The following is a 25748-nucleotide window of genomic DNA, read 5'->3' as shown; positions in this document are numbered from 1 at the left end:
AACGTCAAGCAGCAAATGTGGCTCACAAAGGGCAACGGGCTGCTTTTCTTATTCAAAGAAAGCAATCTTCAGGTGTATTTACGGAGGCAAGTGGTCAACAGGAAAAAAGTAAAAAAGGTACACTGGTCGCAAGGTGAGATCTGAAAGCTTAGCCATGTGTAGGCGTGTTAAAGGCAGCATTGCAACTTGCTCCTCACTTCAGGAAAGTAATGTTAACCCCAGTCAAACTCCTAAGTGGCTAACCTGGGCGCCATGTGAAAAAAACACTTACACTCTACCAGAGAGCAGCCGGATTGCACAGCCTCTCGGCAGAGCATTGACCGGCTGGACTGCACTGAGGTGGATGTAAATGGGGTTCAGATTCCCTCTGTCAGTCTTAATGGGCTATAAGTAGAAGCCCTTTAAAGCTGCAGTATGCAGAAGCAGAGCCATGGCCAAAGGTATACCTATAGTGTGAGCCAAGGAGAGAATCGAGCCACAGCAGCACTGAGGAGGAAAGTGAGCAACTGCTCACTATATAGGTAAAGGTAAAGGGACCCCTGACCATTAGGTCCAGTCGTGACCGATTCTGGGGTTGTGGTGCTCATCTCACTTTATTGGCTGAGGGAGCCGGTGTACAGCTGGTCATGTGGCCAGCCGGTGTACAGCTGGTCATGTGGCCAGCATAACTAAGCCGCTTCTGGCGAACCAGAGCAGCGCACGGAAACGCCGTTTACCTTCCTGCTGGAGTGGTACCTATTTATCTACTTGCACTTTGACGTGCTTTCGAACTGCTAGGTTGGCAGGAGCATGGACCGAAGAACGGGAGCTCACCCCGTCCCAGGGATTCAAACCGCTGACCTTCTGATCGGCAAGTCCTAAGCTCTGTGGTTTAACCCACAGTGTCCCCAGCTCACTATATAAGTATTGGCAAAATTTGTGTTAACAGCAGCTCATACGACCAGAATTGAACCAATGTTAGAAAGCAAAAGATACATGCAGCCTCTGGGATTTAAAGGGTAATTGCATAGAAGAATATTCATTTATATACTTTGCTTTTTTGCTCATATGCACCCATTTTGTGTGTGTGCCAAAATACATCACTATTAGAGGCTGTGAAACTCCATTGGGCAGCAGTGGCCGGGGGGGGGGGGTGCGCAACCAACCCTAGTGCATTTTTAATATTTGAAATATATTCATGCAATAAATTAATTTTTGCCCAGCTTAAATGCAATCTTCCCCTTCCCCTGTCCATCCGACTTTCCCATAAAACTGCAGCTCCTTATGAGGAAAACAATTCTCTATTTGGAAAGGTTGCAGCATTTGGAACTTTTCAGCTTAGATAAAAGGCAAGAGATGAGTTGACGGAAGTTTATAAAATCACACATGGCATAAGGAAAGTGGATAGAGGCCCTCAGGCTGGGAAAAAGTTCCACACCCCACATTTAATGCTTTATAGCAGTATATTGCAAGATTTTTTTTTTTTTACAAATGCTATTCAACTGCATTTATATTACATTTACATAAATGAACCCCAACCCCAATCATTTCTTTTTCTTTTTTAAACTGACCTTTCCTCTTTCCTTTCAGACATTTGTCCCCTTTACCCATCCCATTCTCACAGCAAACATAGGCCCAGCTGTCACGCTTGTGACATTTTAAGGCCGTTGATGGTTTGAATTCATGCGCCACCCGATAGCTCTAAATCTGACTCATGAGGTCTGTCATGGGGAAAATCCGATAAATCTCAGCCCTTCCAGAGCATCATCATCTGGACAAACTGATGAAAGGGTGGCCTCGCTAGTTGTTGAGACGGAGGTAGAGTTATGGATACCAGCAAGCGCTCTCCAAAAATAATGCTGTGGAAATGCTACAGATTGCAAAGCTGCCATCAAGCAGCCTCGCATTTATTTAGGAGAACAACAATGTCATGCTGTCCCCTCCACTGTGCATCATCGAAAATATATTTATGCCATGTTTCGCAGAAGTTTCCACTGCACACAGGAAGGCTGTATTAAGGACGCAGGATCTCCCCGTCTCTTATCCTCTTCATCCTCATCGCTATGGAAGAATGCATAAAGTTACCCTGAATAAAACAAAGCTCGATCCTTTCCTGGGTTTTCTCAGTGGTTCCAACAAACAAAATGTCCGTATTGATAAAAGCATATTGCCCAAATGATTCCCAAATTAAGTAAATGACTACAGTTTAACAAGGAGAGCTACCGGGACGACATAACACCGGTTCTGAGAGATCTGCATTGGCTCCCAGTAAGTTTCCGAGCACAATTCAAAGTGTTGGTGCTGACCTTTAAAGCCCTAAACGGCCTCGGTCCTGTATACCTGAAGGAGCGTCTCCACCCCCATCGTTCAGCCCGGACACTGAGATCCAGCGCCGAGGGCCTTCTGGCGGTTCCCTCATTGCGAGAAGTGAGGCTACAGGGAACCAGGCAGAGGGCCTTCTCGGTACTGGCGCCTGCCCTGTGGAACACCCTCCCAGCAGATGTCAAAGCATTAAACAACTATTTTACTTTTAAAAGACAACTGGAAGCAGCCCTCTTTAGGGAAGTTTTTAATGTCTGATGCTGTACTGTTCTTAATATTCAGTTGGAAGCCGCCCAGAGTGGCTGGGGAAATAATAATAATAAATAATAATAAATAATAATAAATAATAATAAATAATAATAAATAATAATAAATAATAATAAATAATAATAAATAATAATAAATAATAATAAATAATATTTATTATTATTATTATTATTATTATTATTATTATTATTATTATTATTATTACCACCACCAAGTGGTGAAAAACTGATTATCGAATTATGAATGGTGCAGGTGGAGAAAAAGTCTTTTTTCTTCTTCTTTTCTGCTAATACTAAGATGTTTATTCAACAAGGCAGAAAGCTCATAGCTGACAAAAGGAAGTCATTCACATAATGGCCATGTTCAGACATTACAATAAATCACGGACTACTGTGAAGAGAATCAATTTAGTCTCTCCCTGGAATAATCACTAGTAAGTGTTCAGAAGTTTTCACTTCCACTTTTGGTTAACAGCAGTTTTGTTCAAAATATGACATGCTCCAGTTAATTTTAGCAATGGTTTGTTTAGAACACAAATGCAAGAGAGAAACAAATTCTCACAACCACCTGAGTCTATTCATGCCAAATGAGTTATGGAAATCTAAAAATTTGTCTTTTCATAGACCGGGTGAGTAAGCAAGCTTCTTGGCTCCAGGGTAGGGGTGGAGCAATCTGTGACTTTCCACATGTTGCTAGACTACAATGCCCATCATCCTCACCACTGGCAATGCTGGGTGGGGCTGATGGGCACTGGAGTCCAACAAACTCTAGAGAGCTACAGGTTCCCCACCCCAGTGAAAGGTATTACTGAATCAAACTGTGCTACTCACTCATCCCTTTACTACCCTTTAGTTTAGAACAAGCAAACTTCAAACCACAGTTTATGAAGCTGGATCAATTCAACATAAGTAGTAAGGAAATTTTGTCCATGGTATAATTATTTTCCACCTAGTCGTTTTAATAGGTTGGCACCCTAGTTGCAAAATCTAACAATTCCAAAACACAGAGGCGCTTTCACTTACTGCCTTTGGCTGTACTTGAGGGTATATACTTGAGGGTCAGTTTCAAAAAATTCCACCGGAAAAACGCTTATGTGGCAGTATTGAGTCAGTGGCTCATATGCTTCTGGCTTGCACTCTTTATAAAGATCTGTGGAGTGAGGTTATTACCACTCTATACTACCCCATACCAGGTTGTTCAATCATTGCTACTGTGTCCATTCTTTCAGCTGATCAAGATAAACAGGTGACAGCAAAAACTGCAAAAATTTTAGCAGGGGCAATTAGAATAAGATCCATTTATTTATTGATGTAAACCTCCAGAATGTATTTTGTATAGTTAAGTTTTCACCTCTATCTTCAGTGCATTGTATTTTATTGTATTGCTATGGCTAGTGGCTGACGCAAATAAAGATTCTTAATTTTTTATTTTAAACCACAATTCATTGGGTTCAGAGAAAACATCAAGCTGTGGTTAATAATTAGACGTCACTTTTGGCCCTGCACAACTTTGGAAGGATTGCCAGAATAGAATGTGGCCCTTGGGATGAAAAGGTTTTCCCGCCCCTGATATAGACTGCAGTTAAAATCCAGAATATAGCCTCCAGTTTCTAACACAGCCTGTACAACATACTACAATATTATAAGCATGATTAATCCTTAAAGTTGTCTATAAATAACATTATTGCCACAGGCTTCAGCTCTAGCACTTTCAGGAAGAGGTATCAGAAGTTACTAGAATCAAGTTTAAATATAGTCGTGGAACAAAGTGTATTACTTGGCATCAACCTATTGTCATATATTTAGTCTGTGAGCACCTTGCAGCCAAAATTCAGCCACCAGAATCAAATATTGAAGGAACTGTGGTGTTTTAAAAAAAATGAGTATCATAGAAAGTCCCACATGCAGCTCCCCAAATTTGTAGAATGCAAAAATTGCAAGACAGATATGAAAGATTTGAGTAACAGCTACAATGGGAATGTTTGGACAAACACTGGGTTTCAAACTTTATAACAAAAAAAGAGAAATGAATCACTCCATCATTCTTGTGTATGGTAGGTAAATAGGTACATCAGCACTGAAATACTGGTTAAACAGCACTGAACTCTCTGGCTCAAGAAGGGCATAAGCTTGGAATATTTATTTTTAGGTCACCTTTGCAAAACCTTGGACCAAACATTCATAAAGATTTGAAAAGAGGAGGGTGACACCTAGTGGCCAACTGCCGATTTCTACGCAGTGTTGCAATTTCGGACTATGGCATTAAATGAAACAAATTATTTGTTTCAACGGTACCAACTTTTTCTTCCAACTTCCAATGCCTTGGATTGGAACTGGATTGGATTTCTTTTCTTACAGAATTTCATTGTTCTTCTCAATGCAAAATTTAAATTGATTGCAAGACATTCATTCCATCAATCCGTACCATTAAAGACTTCTTTAAATCAGGCAGAAGACCAGCTTGAGGCAAGGATCAGAAGGTACAACAATATAACGGCTAAATAGGCACTCAAATAATCAGACTTGTATCCAGTTTTGAGAGCAGAAACACAACATTACAGTGGACGCTCGGGTTGCGAACCCGTACCCGTGGGTTGCGATTTGGCGCTTCTGCACATGTGCAAAGAGTGATTTGCGCAACCGCCGAAACCCAGAAGTAACCCGTTCGAGTACTTCTGGGTTTTGCCGGTCCGCAACCCAAAAAAACACAACCTGAAGCGTCTGTAACCTGAGGTATGACTGTACTTGGGGTTTAACTACTGCACTAGGGAACAATTTAATAGAAGAGCTTCCTTGTAGTAAGGGTTTAACAAAGGCATCTGAGCAAGGATAATGGCTGAGATCCAAAGAACTACACACTAACGTCTGGGTGCCTAAGGGCAATTTGGGGCTGAGTTCCTCAAACATCAGCCTATCAGGCTGCATACCACTTTTGAAACCAAAAGATGCTTGTAAGATGGCTCTGCTGTTCAAAGAGTGAGGAGGGTGGGGAAGACCAAAATCCCACTGGGATTGCCCAAGCTCTTTAAGTCATTAACTCACAAAAAATGATGGGAGTAGCTGCACAGATCCTATATAAAAGTTATATGCGATGTGCAAGCATATGGTTCTATACATAGAGCACATAGGGCATGCATGCAACTTTGAATTCAGTCCAACCAGTTGTGTGTTGACCAAACTGTTAGGCAGAATTTTTTGCAAATTCAGTTTAGAATAATGCAGCAAACTGTTTTGCAAAGCACGTCAAGGATATTTATTGGGCTAATGCAAAATTGGGCATATGCAGGTACGTAATTTACATTTCCAGTGGCTTGTAATTCAGGGTGCCAGAGCTCATAGAATTGTGGAGCTGGGTAAGGTCTTGTAGGACACTTGGGAATGTACACACCATACATTTAAAGCGACCACCCAAAGGATCATGGGAACTGAAGTGTGTTATGGGTGCTGGGAAACGCAGTTCTGTGAGAGGTAAGCTACAGTTCCCAGGATTTGGAGCGGGGATGGTGCTTTCAATGTATGGGGCATATGCAGAACTAGACCAGGGGTCGGCAACCTAAGGCCCATGGGGCACAAGCAGCCTACGGGGGTCGTTTAATTGGCCCTCGAGCCGCCCGCTCGGCAAGTCCCTGCACGCTGCGCTAAACAGGAACAGCACGGTGCAGGGACTCGCTTCCATGGCGCCAGAAATCGCGCCTGTGCAGATGCAGGAAATCGCAGGCATGCGCACGATCCAGCCCACAGAGGGATCTCCGCTGGAGTGAACCGGCCCAGACGAGGTAAACCTTGCCGACCCCTAAACTAGACCAGCCTCCTGGAATTCCTGCCTCAAGCAGGCCATCTCCAACAGAATTTTTAGTCTGCAGCCAAAGTTTTCAAATCAGGATTTGGCATCTTTTGAATAACCTATGAGACTACTACAATGGTAAATGAATAACAGCAAGGAGAAAATCATTTTGATTTGCGTGCAAGGAAAAAATGATTTTTAGCAGAAGGTTTACTCCATTATTCACAATCATCTGCTAGATTTTGCTCTTATCCTAGTTGACACTTACCTGCTTTATCTTGGAAGCAAGGTTGTCGGGCAGTTTTGCTCTTAGTTGATTTGTCTCTTTGAATGTAAGTGGAAATCCTTTGAGGAAAACTAAGTCTTGCATTATTACTAAACCAGGAACTTCTTTGTCTGTAGTCTGCAAGTAAGGGAATTTATTATTTACTTAATTCTCTTTTTAAAGGACTAACACTTTCCCCCCCATTGTGCTCCCCAGGGGAGAAGTCACGCTTTTAGCATGAGAATTTTCCTTACAAGCTATTACAGCAGTTATGGAAATATTACAGAAAAACAAAGAATTTTTAGAAACAGGACCTTGCATCCAAGCAAGGATCCAAACTTTCTAGTATATATAAAGGTAAAGGTACCCCTGACCATTAGGTCCAGTCACATACGACTCTGGGGTTGTGCGCTCATGTTGCTCTATAGGCCAAGGGAGCTGGCGTTTGTCTGAAGACAGCTTCTGGGTCATGTGGCCAGCATGACTAAGCCACTTCTGGCGAACCAGAACAGCGCACGGAAACACTGTCTACCTTCCCGCCAGAGCAGTACCTATTTATCTACTTGCACTTGTCGTGCTTTCGAATTGCTAGGTTGGCAGGAGCTGGGACCGAGCAACGGGAGCTCACCTCGTCGCAGGGATTCAAACAACCGACCTTCTGATCAGCAAGCCCTAGGCTCTGTGGTTTAGACCACAGCGCCACCCGCGTCCCTTTCTAGTATATATACCAACATCATTTTAAAGGAACATACCAAATAGCCTCTCCACACTGCTTGCTTGCTGCTTTCCTTTAACATCTGAGAATGGGCATCTTCGGCTGGAATGTTCAATAATTCAAATCACAGGTCAAAACTTTTACAGAATTTTTGCAGCAATACACTGCATAATTTGTAAATAAAAACTCTTTTAAGATCTCACATATACTTGCTATGGGACACTTTGAAGTTTTCTTTACAATCCAGTGCTATCTAAATTTTATGAAATAAATATTTTTTAACAACAACACTGCAGAATGGGGATAACTTGCCCCCGAATCATCAGAGTTGGTTATTTAATTTCAAAGCCAAATGCAATATTTGCTAGCCAATGGAAGAAACAAACCACAATGCCACAGTCCCACAATGAGGGGTTTTCTCTCCATCAGCTATTGCCAACAGAATAAGAAGTAAGAAAATACGTTTTATCTGGAGGGTGGGACCTTTAACAAAATGTTGCAGTATGAAGGATTCCAGCAGCTCCATTTAATGTCCCTCCCTCCCTTTCCCAACACTCTCTCCCCAAAGTAAGTCCTCACTGGGCTATTTTGTGTGGATTAGCTACGGGGCTAAGTTCAAGGTGCTGGTACAAAGTGTCAGCTTCGCCCTTGAGCCAGTGCCACCGACTGGGCTCAACCACTTCAGCCCCGACTGTGCCAGGCGAGCTGGGGTAGCACTTCCAGAGACCACCTTCTGCACAGGAACAGGTCTAAGTGCTGTGGACTCACAACTCAGAGCTGTGAGCACCGAACTCACTTCCAGAAGACAGCCGTGCACAGCAGAGTATAGCAGAGGATAAATCACTTGGACGACAGCGCTGAAGAATATCTTCTTTTATTCACTACAGCTACTGTACTATACAAACTATATACAAATGGAGACGCTGGAATGCACTGAGTGTCACAGCTGCTTTCTGCAGCGACCTTATCTACACAGAGATAACACTCAGTTTCCCCTTTGAAGTGAGGCTGGAGTGGAATAAGTACTGGAGCACAATCCGCCCCCTCCTCTCTGGAAAATCAGCAGATTCTTGCAATGGGAGGGGTGAAATCTCCTCACAAAGTCCTATGCTACTTGTGACCAGGATACCTAAAAGACTGTCTCGACCCTTATATAGTCATCTGATTACTGTGCTCCGCAGACAATAACCTCCTACAGATACCATATTGTCAGGCAATCTGTTCCATATGACCTAGGAATTTGGCCTTTAATGTGGCAGCACCTATGCTTTGGAGCTCAATCTCACATATTATCTTTTGGGTGCCTATTGAAGACCTTTCATTTCCAACAAGCCTTTTAAGTAGAGATTTGTTTTATCCCAGTGCCTCTGTTGGACACGGAATTGCTTTTAATGTTAAAATTGCTCTGGGGTGTTTTACGGGAAGCGCTTCATAAACAAAATAAAAATAAATACAACTACCATCTCCTTGTGTACAGACAAAAGAAGATGCCCCCGTGTCTCTGTGAGCAGCGTGTCTCAAGGGACTAGAAAGGGAGTCTGAACAACAGGCTACGCAACACCTCACCTCATCATGAAAGCAAAATGCAGAGCACTGAGAGAACAATTACAACATGGTCCACATTTTGCCCAAGGCAGAACCTCTCTGCTGCTGTTGTTGAAAAATTAAGAAACTAACAAATTATTCTCCAAATAAAGTAAGTGGTAATGTCATGTTATTTTTATTAAGGAGGCACCACCAACACCGATATTTTTGCATATAAACTGGGGGACACCAAATCACTACGTGTACATATTTCTCTACATATACTTAGATCAAGTTTCTGGAACATTTAAGGGGGGGGGCCTTATTTTTAGGACACATTCTCCTCTGCTTACTAAGTTTATCTACTGACATCCTTTAATCATTGCAACAACAGGAGGAGGAGGAGAAGGAAATCCCCTAGAGAAGAGTCGTCTGAAACAGTAGTAATCCTATGGTAAACTAAAACCATATGTTGCCAATTAGTGGGAGAAGACTTAAAATAGATCCTTACCTTCTTTAGAACTGTCAAAAACAACTACAGTAACGTTGGTGGAAGGGTTCTTTGGCTTGGCAACCAGGAATATATTGTTGGCAGATCTCAGCAGGGGATAGGCAGAGGGCAGGTCCTTAAGAGTGATGTTGCTCCGCAAAGCTGGATCCAAGACGAGCATTGGCACTTTTATGCAGTGTGTCAGTAAACACTCCAGTTGCTTCTCACTAGGATCAAGACAGCAAAAGTCAGGCATACTCTCAGGTTCAAAGCTGCACGTGGCTATTTAGCTTTGACTAGCTTTTGATAAAGAAGCACACACACACACACACACCACAATGGCGTTGCCTGCTGTCTGTTTATTCATATTTTGCAGAAATATATCCCAGGTCAAATCTATACTTAAAGTAATCATTTCTTTAAATATTTGTCATGCGTCACAGAATACTACAGGGGTTCCCTGTGGTCCATGAGCTTCATTCAGGCTGTCCATGACGTTTCTGCAGATAGGAGATAGCAGGTCCTGCATATTAAATATTCATATTGATTTTTTAAACTGTCTTTTATTGGTATGACAATTTTATTTCCACCATACAGCACCCAGCACAGGGCACTGAAATTACCACAACAGGCAAAAAAAGTTATTAAGTGGTCTGCCAAGACCCTCAGCCATTTTCAAGTTGTCCGGGGTGGGAGGACTACTGCTGTATTGCATACAGCCTTTCTAGGTTGCCCAGCCTGATAAAATACAGAACCCAGAAATAAATGAGGTAGAAAGGAGTCTATGTTCTGTACCATGAGAGCAATTTGGCAGCTGCTAGTTGGGTTTACATGGGCCTTGTTGCTCACCCCATTAAGCTTTCTCTTACAGTTAGAGGTAACAATGAAACATGTCTTCACATTTTGAGGTTGTGTCCGTATGGTGGACATTACCCATATTGCTTTAGGAGTGTGTGGATCATTGGGAATAACTACAAAAGCCTGATTTTTGCGTGACCTGACAGGGAATGAGGCAGAAGGCCTTCTTGGTAGTTGTGCCCGCCCTGTGGAACACCCTCCTGTCAGATGTCAAAGAGATAAACCATTATATGACTTTCTGTCAACATTTAAAGACAGCACTGTTTCGGGAAACGTTTAATGCTTGAAGTTTTGTTGTATTCCTTTATATTTTGTTGAAAGCCACCCAGAGTGGCTGGGGCAACCCAGTCAGATGGGTGGGGTATAAGAAATAAAACAAAACAACAACAATAATTTTAAAATGAATTATTTACTTTAGAACATGAGGAAAAGTGTACCAGTTTTGTCCTACCCCTTGATCATGGCTATTTTAAATGTAACTTCACTCACTTTAAATTACAGTGTCAGTTAAGGTTCACACCGTAACTAATATATTGATAGTTGAAAGCCTTTTAAACAAAAAACATGAAACACCTATATTATTTCTTACCTTTTCTTAGTTGGTTCAGTTGTATTCTTTCCAAGAATTTCCCTAAAATACAAGTAAACGCATAACTATTAAATCCCCCCTGAATTAACATATACACCCAAAATGCACACAGGTTCTAGTTACTCTCATCACCCTGTAGACAGTAACAGAATCTCAATAACGTGAGTTTTTGCACACAAAACCCAGAAGTAGCAGAATATGTCACAGCATCAAACCTCTCCCATTCATACCACCTATTAGGACACAGAAGCAATTCAAGCACAGGTGCTTCAGTTAAAGAACTGAGAGCCGTGTCCGATAAATCTACAGGATGAATGGCCAATTTAATTACATCCCCACAAATGAAGGCTGCTGAAACACACTTCAATATGGCAGCTTCCCACAGAGAGCATAAGGCATGCAAGCAGCTAACCTCAAGGATTAATTGGACTGTGGCAGGGCATAAATGTTTACGTTGGCTATTGTTGCAGAGACTCTCAATCGAAGTGGACAATCCATGAAGCAAATTGATTACAAACTTTGTGATCCTTGCAAAGAGCCACAAACGCATTGAAGAGTTTTCCAGCAGCATTCACATGACACCATAACATTGCCTTCCAGATGCTTCCAGATGTTCACAGCGTCCTTGGTCATTCTATGAATCCAAATGTTGCTATAGCCTCTATATAGTTCACTGCTTGGAGCACTCTGAACTAAGGCAAGAATCAGGGACCCTCCTCTTTAGTGAGAACAAGAAGACTTTCACAGTCGCACTGAAGCCAAGTGGTCAGGGCCAGCTGAACATACAAAACATTGTTTTCATGTTACCTGCTTGCAAGAATTATTGGTACCCGAGAAAGCAAAATATCATGCCCCTGATACAATACTCTCTGAAAAGAGAGTCTTATACGTGGGAGATGTACATGCTGCAGATATGAATCAACTTGCTAATCTCCCACATGCGAGTCCTTTTTCAAATATTACACCAGAAGCACAAAACAGGTAACATGCAAAATTCTCTAACATGAAGTATCTAGATGTTTCCTTCCAATTGACACTGGATGGGCAAGAATAGAAACAGGTAAGAACAAGGATAGACCAACGGCAAAAGCCAATCTTCTGAATTTATTCACCTGCAAAAGCCTATGGCATCTTAGGGAGGTTCACTTCCTTCTGGCAAAACCTTGGGCTGTATCCAACCAAGTCCTACTCACAGTAAACCCATTAAAATTGATGGGCCTAAGTTAGCAAGTCTCTACAGCTGCAGCACATGCTGTAACCTTCCAACAGTTTGACTTCACCCCCAAAGGCGTGCTCCTCTATGGTCTCCCAAGGCAGATGGATGGCAACCAAGTTAGTCGTGTTTATTAGTTTCAATGGATCTACTCTGAGTAGGACTAAAACTGGACACAACCCAATTGTTTTAGTTTTCTTACCTCCAGCCAGGGCAGCTCAGCATACTGTGCAGGCAGAGAAATGTTCTTACCTCATCATTCTCTGTTCTTCCTCCATCTGTTTCCTCACTTGCTGCAGTTCCCTGATCAGCTCAACATCTGTGCCATTCACCCAGGTGTACACCACATCAATAGGCATTGGCAAGCAAAGCCTATAAGAGAAATCCCGTGAAGAGAGAGAAACCAGCTCAACCTGTCCAGGCTTAAATTGAAAAGCAATTCACAGCAGCACAGATTACGTTCGCCTGCAACCAGTCAGTTGAAACTCAGGAGTTTCAAATGATAAACTTGTTCCATTATTTCTGGCATAATCAAAACATTCAGTTAAGCTTTGTTTCTTCATCAGTTTCTCATTTTTAATCAATGTGCTTCTGCATCACCACACATTAAAAATACACTTACTCTGGTTTACACATTAAAAATATTAAAAATAATGTTTACACATTAAAAATACACTTACTAACCTAGACAGCATCTTAAAAAGCAGAGACATCACCTTGCCGACAAAGGTCCGTATAGTAAAAGCTATGGTTTTCCCAGTAGTGATGTATGGAAGTGAGAGCTGGACCACAAAGAAGGCTGATCGCCTGAGAATTGATGCTTTTGAATTATGGTGCTGTAGGAGACTCTTGAGAGTCCCTTGGACTGCAAGAAGATCAAACCTCTCCATTCTTAAGGAAATCAGCCCTGAGTGCTCACTGGAAGGACAGATCCTGAAGCTGAGGCTCCAATACTATGGCCACCTCATGAGAAGAGAAGACTCCCTGGAAAAGACCCTGATGTTGGGAAAGATTGAGGGCACAAGGAGAAGGGGACAATAGAGGCCGAGAACACTGTTCTCGAAGCTACAAACATGAGTTTGACCAAACTGCGGCAGTGGAAGATAGGAATGCCTGGCGTGCTCTGGTCCATGGGGTCACAAAGAGTCGGACACGACTAAACGACAACAAAAGAAAGATTCTTAAAACTTGTAACTTTTTATGTTCTTTCCTTCCAATGACCCTTCATGCAGTATTTCTCAAACACTTATTTTTGAGTTTGGCTCCCCATTCTTAAATGTATAGTGCTTTTAGAGCAGGAGATACATAAATAAAACCTACATCTACCATACTAACCCCCCCCCCAAAAACCCCACACCTCTCATAGCAGATTGTGCAGAGCTCCTTGCACAGGGTCGTATGTGCATGCAACCCATTGCTGTGTGCAAAGATCCATGGAAGAGGCCACTCATGTCCCACATTAATCATAAACAAGATTGGGATTATAATGTGGCAAGTGGGGAAGAAGGTCACCTCAACAAATCCAGCATGGATCTGTTAGGCTCCTCTGCTGCAAGGCATTTAATCTATGGCTGGTGTGGAGAGGAAGGTCCCATCTGTTTCAGGAAGCCAAAAAGTTTGTTTCCCTCTTCTAGGTGTTCCATGGTCTTCCCCAGGGTTTGACAACCACAGTCTTAATTCCAAAACTCAGCCCTTGATTCAGGAGTTCAGATCCTAATTTATAACTCTGGAAAACTCTTACGAAAAGTAGGAGGGGGGAATCACATTTTCTGCTCACACATCCTGCCCAAGTTCAAAACCAGTATGGATTTTCAAACTTAATGTAACATTTTCCACCTATGGCTTCTGTCGAAACTGTTCTAAAAATACTTATGCAGAGGAAAACAATGTGTCACAACCAGCCATTCATGATTTATTCCAGCTATGTCATTGTTTGTGTTAAATTGGCCAAAGATACAGCCTCGCTGTCTGTTTTTCCTGTCTTTGCCACAGCCAGACCCCCTGCACACCCTGTTCTAACACACATAGTACCAGTTCACATGCAGTCCCCCCTGGTGCCTATGATCAGCAAATGTCCAGGAAGGGAATTAGGGAGGCCTCATTCCTCCGCCCACAGATATACAAAGGAAAGAATGTCAAGAGTAGCCCTACCCGTTCAAAACAAAGGTCTATCGAGCCCAGCATTCTGTTCCCACAACAGCCAATCAAGGAAGCCCACAAGCACAACAGATCACTTCTGCTTACGATCCCCAATATTCCAAGGAACACCAGAGCAAGCCTATATGGCCATCATGACGAGTGACCACTGATAGCCTTATCTTCCATGAGTTTGTCAAATCCCCTTCTAAAGTCACCCAGGTTGGTGGCAATCGCGACCACTGCAGCGAGTTCCATTGTTTAACTACTTTGCAGTGCGAGAAAGTGCTTCCTTTCATCTACATGTTTTGTACAAACCACAGCATGCTGCTGCCCCTGGACCCCTTTACAATCTGTCCATCATTTGTTTGGAGCAAAAAGAGTACACAAATGGCATTCACTGGCCCCTGAATGTATGCAGGTACATCTCTGTTCACACTAAATAATCTACAAAGCAAGGAAAGGGGGCTATGAGGGCAATGAGGGGCATTCTGTGGGGCCTCCCAAATTCCCCATGTCCTAAATCAGGCTTCCTCAATCCCGGCCCTCCAGATGTTTTTGGCCTACAACTCCCATCATCCCTAACTAGCAGGACCAGTGGTCGGGATGATGGGAATTGTAGTCTCAAAGCATCTGGAGGGCCGAGGTTGAGGAAGCCTGTCCTAAATTATCTGAGATCCAGTTTACCACATTGGATTACATGTACTTTGTTTTCCTGTTTACCAATAAATAATGTGTGAGAGTTCAGTAGATATTTAATAAATATACTTCATAGGAGTAAAGGTAAAGGTAAAGGTACCCCTGCCCGTACGGGCCAGTCTTGACAGACTCTAGGGTTGTGCGCCCATCTCACTCAAGAGGCCGGGGGCCAGCGCTGTCCGGAGACACTTCCGGGTCACGTGGCCAGCGTGACATCGCTGCTCTGGCGAGCCAGAGCCGCACACGGAAACGCCATTTACCTTCCCGCCAATAAGCGGTCCCTATTTATCTACTTGCACCCGGGAGTGCTTTCGAACTGCTAGGTTGGCAGGCGCTGGGACCGAACAACGGGAGCACACCCCGCCGCGGGGATTCGAACCGCCGACCTTTCGATCGGCAAGCCCTAGGCGCTGAGGCTTTTACCCACAGCGCCACCCGCTACTACTTCATAGGAGTAGTTGCCTTTAAAAAAAAGTTAATTATGATGCCAAAAGTTGTAAAAGTTAATTCTAGCTTCAAAACTGCTTGGTTTAACTGGCTTTATATCCATTCGTTTGCATCTACTTTTGCAGTCTTAGAAAAGGAAAATTCTCCATCTCCTATCATTGCATGAGGATTCCTTTCAAGACCTGCTAATTAGATGGAGAATATATGCACTCAGAACCCTGCATGAATTGGCTTACAGGTGAATCTTTTCCTTGCAAGCTTGCTGTTGAACCATTATTAAAGTCCTGTAACACGCGTGCAATGGTTCTGCAACACCTTATTTTATCTTACAAAAACACAGTCTACTGGAATATTCTTAATACCCTGCTACACCCCAAATTAGCCGTGCCTCTTAATGATAAATAATAGATTTTGTTCAGTAGCTGGAACATGACCCACACAGCTGTATAAATGGAAGGTTTGCTTTGGCCAAATAACAACAGTTTTTTCGAGAGCTGATCCAGATGGACAAGTGTCTCAAGTTAAATCGGGCATCCCTAGGGTGTTTAATTTTAGTTAAGGAAAATTAAAACATTTATTGTGTCTGCCCAATCCTTGAAATGCTGGCAAGCCATCCTAGACCACCAATTATCCTAAAACAATTTATTTTTAATCATCTGGCTCATGCAAAGAGACTGGCAGACACTTAGGACACAAAGGAAGGCATGAGACAGAAACAAATGGAAATTCCTTTCAGTCTGGTGGCGGCAGCAGATTTAAATACTGTTTCTGATCAGGAGGCGGTGCTGACAGATATGGAACAAAAGACGGCTCTTGAAGGGCTCCATTATTTCCTCTTCCAGAAGGTTAGGAGAAGAGCACATAGCTCTTCAGGAAAGAGCCATAGCTTAGTGGGACAGAACCTGCTTTGCCTTCAAAAGGTCCCAGGTATAAACCCCAGCATCTCTAGGTAGGGCTGGGAGACACAGTTGCTCTAAACCAGGAATGGCCCCCAGCGGTTTCTAATCATGCCCTATCAGTCATTTAACCCATGAGGGCCACTACCCTGAACCCGCATCCACCTGTCAATCTGTGGACATCACTTGTGATGTCAGCTGAGGGGTAGGAGGGTTCAATTCAGTGCTGTTCCCAGCAGGATTCAACCTCAGTTTGATAGCTGACAATTGGGAAGTTAAATTCTGCTCAGTTTGGATGTGAGTACCTGTTCCCCCCAGGAAACAGGAGTAGACAGTCAAAGGAAGCATGAGAAAAACCTGTACACCTGTGATATGAAAATCCAAACATAAACTGCGAACAACCCTTGGGTGGAGATTATGGTTTATAATAAAAGATCTGTTTCATAGCAAATTCTGAGTTATCAATGTCAATGATGGGGCAAGATTAGTGTCAGTTTTATTTCTATACAGCCTTTCCCTATTTTATGTTTACTGTGCTGCTTTGTCAGTCTGATGTATTTGCACAGAAAACCTTATTCCATCCTCTCTTGGCTACAGAATGGACCAGGACAATCTCAGATTAAAGGAGGCATGTGAGCCCTTCTCCAAGTCTCCCCTGTTCACTTGGGCCAGCACTGCTTTCACCCAAGCATAAGTGTTATTTCAATGAGCTGTGAATGCTCCCAAATTGTCAGTGTTTTGAAATCTAGGCTGCTGAAAGCCCCTGTGTTTCAAAAGGCATCTACACTCTCCATCAATGCATCTCCCAAGGGGCCAGGCAAGATAACCAAGGCTGCAAACCTAGCCACATGTAAATTCCACTTAAACCCACACTGAACAAAAAGCCTATATGGCACAAAAAATGCATCTCTGGGTTATTTGTGGGGCATAGGAATTCGTTCATTATTTTTTTCAAAATATAGTCCGCCCCCCCCCCCACAAGGTCTGAGGGACAGTGGACTGGCCCACAGCTGAAATAGGTTGCTGAACCCTGATCTAGTTGGTCACTGTGTGACTCTTATGATGTTCTAAAAAACAAACCAGGAAACCAGTCTCTGCAGCTGCCACTTGTCTAAAGTACTGGAAGAGGTGAAAGAGAGGTACAGGTTGTTCTCCCAGTTCTCAACTCTTCCTCCATTTCTCAGCCATAACAAATATTCCCAATATTAAACATATAATGAAGATGCTAATACCCGAAGGTGATGTTACGTTCTACACTGTATTTTTCAGATATATAAAGATACTGTCATGTACAGGTCACGCAACCAGGAAGAGATAGGTCACTGCAGCCAACTGAAATATTAAGACTGATAACATCAGCCACATCCTCATTTGGCTGCGGTTTACAAAGGGGAAAAAAACCTATTCATTGTTCTTCAACAATGAAAATAAATACTTTACTTGGTAGACAGGAGGTATACTAGGAGGTAGACAGGAGGTATACTATACTGTGAGTGCAAGGTATATCTGGGGATTTAAAATGTCTAACAGTGATTATATTTTCTGTGGAGAAGAATTACCACAAATAATAATAATAATAATAATAATAATATCTTTATTGTCATGTTTCGTAGCAACATGACCTCAAAGACTACACCCTGCTTTCAATGAAGATTACCTTTCTAGACAATTTTCCTGCTTTGTTGAAGTTTAGGGAGCCGATGCAATCGCCCCCAAATTTATTTTGACTAATTACTTCAGAAAGAAAAAGAAGCTTGAGGATCACAATATTATAAATGCTAAAAACTAATTTAAAAATTCACAGTTACTTACATACTGTGGTTCTTGGGGGGTGTATTAATGGTTGTTTGGAGTTGAAGTCAGAAGACAGAAACAAGTGAGTAATCTTTATGATTCAAACTCAAACCCGGCATGACTATGACTTCAACACAATCAAAACCAAATTAGTGAGCTATAACACATTTTACTGTTCCCATTTACATTCTTCTATTCCAATAGATTTCCAACAAAGTAGTTAAATAATAAGGGGGGGGGGAGTTGCAAAAATACAGTAGGAGAGGTATGGCCATATGGATGAAAGAGAAAAAGCAGGTGGAAAGTGGAGCTGCAGAAGAGAGAAATTGTTTTAGAAATTAGGTTAGGAAGGTGAAAAGGGAAGAAGAAAAGTTTGGATTTGATATCCCACTTTATCACTACCTGAAAGAGTCTCAAAGAAGCTAACATTCTCCTTTCCCTTCTTCCCCCACAACAAACACTCTGTGAGGTGAGTGGGGCTGAGAGACTTCAAAAGAAGTGTGACTAGCCCAAGGTCACCCAGCAGCTGCATGTGGAGGAGCGGAGACGCGAACCCGGCTCACCAGATTACGAGTCTACTGCTCTTAACCACTACACCACACTGACTCTCCGGGAGCTTTGTAGTTGCACAGAGTGTGTTGAGGAAGGTCTAGAGCAGGGCCATGCATGGCCCGAGGGCTGCATGTGGCCCTCAATGCCTTCTTGGGTGGCCCTCAGCTACATTTGACGCCCCCCCATCTCAGCGCTCGGCTTTGGGAAGGTGGTGTGAAGGCTCTCCTGACACGATCCTACAGTCATCCAGCCTCCTTCCGAAAACCTAGTTGTAGTGCTTTCTCAGCTTTGGAAAGGAAGAGGGACGATTCTAGGCCCCTTCCAGAGCCTCGCACCTCCTTCCCAAAGTCTGGCACCTCAGTTATCCGGCTTTGGTAAGGCATTAGAAGGGCTCTCTCACTGCTTCTCTGCAGGACACAGTAGCATGCAGCCTGCAGGTTCTATGCTTAAGTACTTTTGCAGCCACCCTGGTCTAGGGGGTTATCGGGGGGGTTGGCAAGAGAAGCAAATAGGAGGGCTGAGCCCCCCCCAATAATACAATATGATATTGAAAATCAGATGTAGCATATACACAACTGACTACAAAGAGGTAATGGTGTATAAAAGATAAAGGTAAAGGTACCCCTGCCCTTTCGGGCCAGTCTTGACAGACTCTAGGGTTGTGCACCCATCTCACTCAAGAGGCCGGGGGCCAGCGCTGTCCGGAGACACTTCCGGGTCACGTGGCCAGCGTGACATCGCTGCTCTGGCGAGCCAGAGCTGCACACGGAAACGCCGTTTACCTTCCCGCCAGTAAGCGGTCCCTATTTATCTACTTGCACCTGGTGGTGCTTTCGAACTGCTAGGTTGGCAGGCGCTGGGACCGAACAACGGGAGCGCACCCCGCCGCGGGGATTCGAACCGCCGACCTTTCGATCGGCAAGCCCTAGGCGCTGAGGCTTTTACCCACAGCGCCACCCGCATCCCTGTAATGGTGTATCCATTTTATCAAATACTTTGCTATCAGGTAGCCTGAACCTTTAATTGTTGAGATGAGGGCATTGCAATCAGACCAGCTGCAACACTCCCTCTTTTAAAAGTGGTCCCTCGTTTATCCTTGGCTCTTAGGGACAACATACTATTCTCTAGATAGGATGACTCATAGATCCTCTGCACCCCACGCCACCTCCAAAAACTGTGGAGAACTCAGGGGAAAGTCTCACACAATGTGCTGAGCTTAAAAACAAGCAAAAGTTTCCGCCTGCTCCAAAGCTTCAGTGGAACACAAGAATCCTCTGGCACTTGCAGAAGACTTGGGGTGCAGGGACTCCCCTGAAGCATTAGGAAGGAGCAGCGTGAGTCTCTTGCACTGCTTCCATCTGCTTGAGGCTCACAGAAGATTTGAGGAAATGTGTGTGTAAGTGATGCCGCATCACGCCAAAGAGTCTGAGTTGAGGAGCAAGCCCAAACAGACAAGATGCAATTCTCAGGTGGATTTAACAATCAGTCTCTCTTCTTCACTGGGAACTTTGGAAATTGTAGTTCTGTGGGGGGGAATACACAGTGTCCTAACAACTTTCAATACCTTTCACAAACTACTGTTCCCAAGATTCTTTAGGGAAAGCCATGACTGTTCAAGATGGTATAATACAGTTTTAAATGTACAGTGCAGAAGGGACAATAGATACAAAGACTGCACACTTATATACAGGTTCAACGGAAAAGATGAACAGAATATCAAAGTGGCAGCCAAGCATTTGGAAAAGTTTTATCGCCGTTTTCTGCAACCACACTTTTTCTTCTGCATTCTCCTCCACATCATCAGAAATCTGATTCATATATAGACTGTAGGAAGGAAGGACAGAAACATAGCAACACGCAGGCAAAGTTGTGGGCGCTTTCCCCCACCATCGAAAACTGTTTCAGCAATGACAGCTTGAAGGTGGGGAAAGAACGGGTTGTGCAAAGGTTAAACTGTGCTACTGTTCACCAATGCTTTCACAAACACAAGGAAGGGCGGGGGGGGGGGGACTGCCATTCTGGATCCAAGACTTACCTGTTCTGAAATGATTTCCCAGCAACGTTGTCTCTATAAGAGTCAAACAAAACATGATACTGGTCCCGACTCCACTCTAGAACAACCTACAAAAGAAGGAGTATCTTATATCATACCCTAAAATGGTGATGCATTGGGTTGACATTTAAAATCAGTGGCACTGATCTTCAGGTGGTAGTAAAGGGCAATCCCAGGCTGTCATTATTTTACAGCAGTGAATCGATCATATACCAGAACTTTAGGTTTGCACATTTAAAGAAGATTAAAGCATCCTTCCACCTCACTGCTGTTTGGAAAGTGACAAGAAAATGCATTTTAAAGTGTGAGAAGAAAGAATTGCTAACGGGATGCAAACAAATCAGAATGAATGTGCAATAAACAGGTCATCTGGAGAGACCAATGTAGAAAGAAGAGCAGGACCACTTACACTTTAGCAAGGAATAAGTCAATGTTTGAGTTCCCTCCTACTGAAAAGATTTCTTCCAAGGCTACAATCCTAACCCCACTCACTGGGAGTAAGCCCCACTGAATTCAACAGGACTTCCATCTCAGTAGACATGTTTAGGATTACACTGTAAGAAGAGCAAAGCTTAATCTGGTTTTTCCTGAAATTCTCCATTTTACTGACATAGACATGCAAACCTCAAGAGCCGTTCCAGACCATCCAAGCTATGTTGAAATTGTTTTTAGATGACTAAATTCTTTTTTTACATCCAGAAATTTACAAAATCTGCACAACTTGTCAGACTCAAGGACTCAATGTTCACATCTTATCTCACTTTCCCTCCCCTCCCCTGTCAGCAAGATAAATCAGATGCCTCAATCCCACAAACTATTTCAACATGAAGACTTTATGTTGAGAACTAGGAAACAAAAGTTTGTTGCTGTGTTCTTAGCTTGTTTAAGCTAAGAACATATGTTATTAAGCACATTGTTCCCCACTGAGGCCCAACACTGGAAATAGACAATGAGATAAAACTGACAAAGAACAGAGCAGGGACACATCAGATCACAAGATCTGCATGAACACAGGCATCAGAAACTGTCAAGATACGGAGTAGTTCCTTTGCAAGTATCACATGTATATTTTGGTGGAGTGGCTAGCACTATCTCGGGCCTATCTATTAACCACAGTCTCTGCTGACAGCAAGTTTTAGTTGCCACCACTCACCAAGAAAAGGGACAAGTACACACACATATTTAATGCTGGATTGTTTTTAACACTCGATTGGAAGCCGCCCAGAGTGGCTGGGGAAACTCAGCCAGATGGGCAGGGTATAAATAATAAATTATTATTATTATTATACATTTTGCTTGTTCTTCCTCCAGCTGCAGTCGCCCTTCATCATTCTCCTTGTCATTCTCCACCTCTTTGCTCCACTCCCAACCGCCCACACAGCAAAGCTGCCTGGGTAACATCATAAAGTACTGGGAATGAACCCTACGAGTGCCTTGGCCAACCTGGTGCCCTCCAGATGTTTCGAACTACAATTCCCATCTGCTCCAGTCAGCACAACTATGCCTGCTGGGAGGGGTGATGGAAGTTGTAGCCCAAAACTTCTGGAGGAATAGAATATGGCGGAAGAAGAACACTGGGAGACTATAGGAAACTGTGCAGTAGGTAATATGGGCTATGAATAAAGAAAGGAAGTATAACAAATGCAAGGAGAAATCCAGAGAAAGGCAGGAGGAATGTAGGGGGGTGGGTGCAATATAAATGAGAAAAAATGGCAATTAAAGAGTGGCGAGGGAAACGATGTGCGTATAGAACAACGGGTGGGAGCTTCAGGAAGATGAGAAGGGCGCAGCACGTGCTGTAAATAAAGTTTCTGCTAAAATCTACGAGTCTTTAGGAGTCACATACCTACCAGGCCGAAATCCAACAGGCTGCGATCTTCCCGACACAAGGAGATGCAATGAAGGAGAAAATAATTGTGCCTGTAACGCAGCTGCTTAAATGCAGAGGAAAGGAAAGATGGCGGGGGGCGGGGGGACTGGAGCGGAGACGGGAAGAGGGAAAACCGGGACTGTCTGTCACATGCAAGGTGGGAAGGAGGGAGGGAACCCTTAGCAGGATTTTAAGGGAAGTGCAGTCGGGAGAAGGATCCTGGAAGCGCGGCTGAGGGAGGGGATACTTAGGAGCGCTGCAAACAAAACAACCCCCCTCCGGAGCGGGCCCCGCAGGTCTCCACTCACCTCTCCGAACTGCAGGGCAGAGACTATCATGAGGACGATGCCTCCGAGGCAAAGGCAAGGCCCATACCTGTGGGAGAGGCAGGTATAGGTCTGTCTCTGCAGGAGCTTCAGCAGCATGACCCGACGGCCAACATCACCCTACAAGCCCGCCGCCGCCGCCGCTGCCGCCGCTGCCCAACTTCCTCTCCTGCGGCCGGCGGCCAATCCGAGCAGCAGCAGCAGCAGCCGTCGCCCAACCCCGCTGCCGGGTGCATCCCAAAGGCCGCCGCTTCCGGGATCGGGCTCGACGGCGCCATCTACGGAGCCACGGCGCCACCTTCGGGCCTGCAGCTGCTGCAGCGGGCGGGCGCAGCCGCCGCCGCCGCCGCCTCCTCCTCCTGCTTTTGCTGCGCGTTGCTCCGAGCAGCAGCGTGGAGAGTCTCCTTTTCTGCCCGGGGAAAAAGTCATGTGCTCGTCGGCCTTTTTTGCACGGTCTCGTGACCGCTGGCTAAAGAAAGGCCTTCTTCCTCGCAGTCTTTAAATTAAACAAATCAGTCTAAACCGCAAACGCCGCGTGCAGGCCTGCCCAGCCAAATGCAAGCGTTTTGAAAACAAGAAAAGGTTAAAAGGGAGGGGAGAGCAGACACGGGTCTGTCCGTTCTCTCCACACACCCGTGTCCCTTGTTTCTGCCTCGTAGCGCTGCTAGGGTTCTTGGGGCACCGAAGGAAGCTGGAAAGTGGGACGATTCAGTACAGGCAAAAAATGGGGAGGAAACACGTATTCACACGGCGCGTGGTCGAACGGGAATCTGCTTCCACAGGGTGAGGCAATGGCCACCAACTTGGATGGCTGTCAAAAATTACACAGATATATGTAGGAAAGGGCTGGCTGGGGCAACCCAGCGAGATGGGCGGGGTATAAATAATAAAATTATTATTACTGCTACTACTTCTAAACACGGTGGCTGTGTTCTCCTTCCCCTTAGAATACCACTTGCTGGAAACCACAGCAGCGGAGAGTAGTCAGGTACTGTTTGGGGGTTTCCTATAGGCATCTGGTTGGCCACTGTGAGAACAGGATGCTAGACTTGTGGGCTATTTGATCCAGCAAGCTCTGCTTATGTTCTTATGAGCTTTTCAGAGTCAGGTCTAGAATGACGGTTCACATTTTTGAGGCAGCAACAGGCGCTTGATTTTTCTTCCTCAGCCTGCCAATATTAAGCTTGCAAGCTGAATGCACAGTCTTCTTAGTGCTTTAATAATAATATTTTAAAAAAATCTCACCCACCTGAAGATTCAAGTCCTCCACCTCCAGGCAAACCTGGAGACTTAAGGTCAGACGGGGAGAACCCTGTGCATGTTCAGTGGATATGGAATCCTGACTGACTGTTTGCAAGTGAAAAGAAAACAAAGGGGTTGGTCTGGACTAGAGTAGTTGGAACTCTGAAAAGAAGCACTCCAAAAGGCAACATTTTGTTTCAGAACCTCATAAGGGTGTAAAAGGTACAGGTAAAGGACCCTTGGATGGTTAAGTTCAGTCAAAGGCGACTATGGGGTTGTGGTGCTCATCTCGCTTTCAGGCCACGGGAGTCAGCGTCTGTCCACAGACAGCTTTCCTGGTCATGTGGCCAGCATGACTAAACCGTTTCCAGTGCAATGGAACATTATGACAGAAACCAGAGTGCATGGAAACACTGTTTTACCTTCCTGTCACAGTGGTACCTATTTACCTAGTTTTGTGCTTTTGAACTGCTAGGTTGGCAGAAGCTGGGACAGAGCAACGGGAGCTCACTCCGTCACAGGGATTCGAACTGCCCACCTTCAAGCTGATAAGTCCAAGAGGCTCAGTGGTTTAGACCACGGCGCCACCCGCATTCCTTATCATTTATGAAAAGGAAGATTTCCTTTCTGTAACCACAAGGCTGTTGCCACTAGGTGGTGCCTAAAACTTTATGTATTATTATGTTGGGGGTATTGTTTTTCGACTGTTTTCATGGTAGAACTGGGTATCTCAGCAAAAGGAAGAATACTTAAGTGTTTGCTGAGATTATGGGAACACAAATATAAAGAGATCCCTGTCCAGGAATAGTATAGCTGGTGAATCAGCCAATGCTATAAGGCACTCTCTGTCACGAAGGCCACTTTGTCCTCTAGTGACAATGTTGGATCCAGGAGGTAACCTCCCAACTATGTAGCTGCTACTTCCTGGAGACTGCAAACCCTATCTACCATGCCGCCTTCTTGTCATGATTCAGCCTCAGTTTGTTGGCTCTCCCCAGCCCATTACTGCACCTAAGTGCTACTCTAATGCTTAGCTGTTCAAACACACACAGGGTCTATCCCATGCAAAAAAGGAAAAGAAGAGTCCATTTTCAGTTGCCAAAATCACAATAATCTTCTTAGCTATTTCCTTTGCACACCTCCACTGGCCCTACATACTGTACTAGCACTATTTCACGGTATTAAACTTTTCTCCTGGTTTTAAAAAGAGGAAACTATATTTGAAATTTCAGTTACTTTCACGCTACTGATAGAGACCACAAACTTTTATTAATTAAGATTAAAAAATTACTAGAAGGATAAAAAAGGATTGTTCTTAGGAAATAAGATGTCAAGGAAATAAATAAATAGATGTCAACTATCTGATTTTTAGAAGACTTCTGAAGGCAGCTCTCTTTAGGGAAGTTTTTTATGTTTGATGTTTTGTCGCATTATTATTATTATTATTATTATTATTCTGTTGGGAGCCATCCAGAGTGTCTGGGAATACTCACCCAGATGGGTGGGGAATAAATAATAAATTATTGTTGTTGTTATAATAATAAAATAAAGGTATGAAAATCCTCCAAGCCATTTGTCTGTTTCTGTCCCATGGTTGAGACTCAACCTGGTCTGAATGTTGAAGAAATTCACTGGCTAATTATAACCTGAAGTTACCTTTGATTTGCATTTCAATCCATAAACATTCAGAACATTAGAAGAAGACAATTGTTTATATTCTATGGTAGT

At 43.8% G+C, this 25748-nt stretch overlaps 1 protein-coding gene across 3 annotated transcripts in view; it reads right to left on the bottom strand.

The window, feature by feature from the left end:
* Positions 1-23029, bottom strand: part of GNPTAB (N-acetylglucosamine-1-phosphate transferase subunits alpha and beta) — a 45315-nt gene extending 22286 nt beyond the window's left edge. The window contains exons 1-7 of one of the 3 annotated variants that reach the window (XM_028746537.2): positions 22761-23029; positions 20565-20650; positions 12258-12377; positions 10793-10834; positions 9367-9572; positions 7369-7433; positions 6620-6754 (exon numbers count right to left, since the gene is read on the bottom strand). In XM_028746537.2, coding sequence (XP_028602370.2) covers positions 6620-6754; positions 7369-7433; positions 9367-9572; positions 10793-10834; positions 12258-12377; positions 20565-20650; positions 22761-22877 — 771 coding nt within the window. In that variant the 5' untranslated portion in view covers positions 22878-23029. Of the gene's footprint in view, positions 1-6619; positions 6755-7368; positions 7434-9366; positions 9573-10792; positions 10835-12257; positions 12378-20564; positions 20651-22428; positions 22624-22760 lie in introns of those variants that run through there. The other 2 variants (XM_028746539.2, XM_028746538.2) reach the window with 2 other exon arrangements.
* Between the last annotated feature and the right edge of the window lie 2719 nt (positions 23030-25748).

Source organism: Podarcis muralis, chromosome 10, assembly GCF_964188315.1.
Source record: "Podarcis muralis chromosome 10, rPodMur119.hap1.1, whole genome shotgun sequence".
In the NCBI taxonomy this organism is placed as follows: domain Eukaryota; kingdom Metazoa; phylum Chordata; class Lepidosauria; order Squamata; family Lacertidae; genus Podarcis; species Podarcis muralis.
The sequence above is the reverse complement of the archived record's forward strand: the minus strand, read 5'-3'. Positions and strand labels throughout refer to the sequence as shown.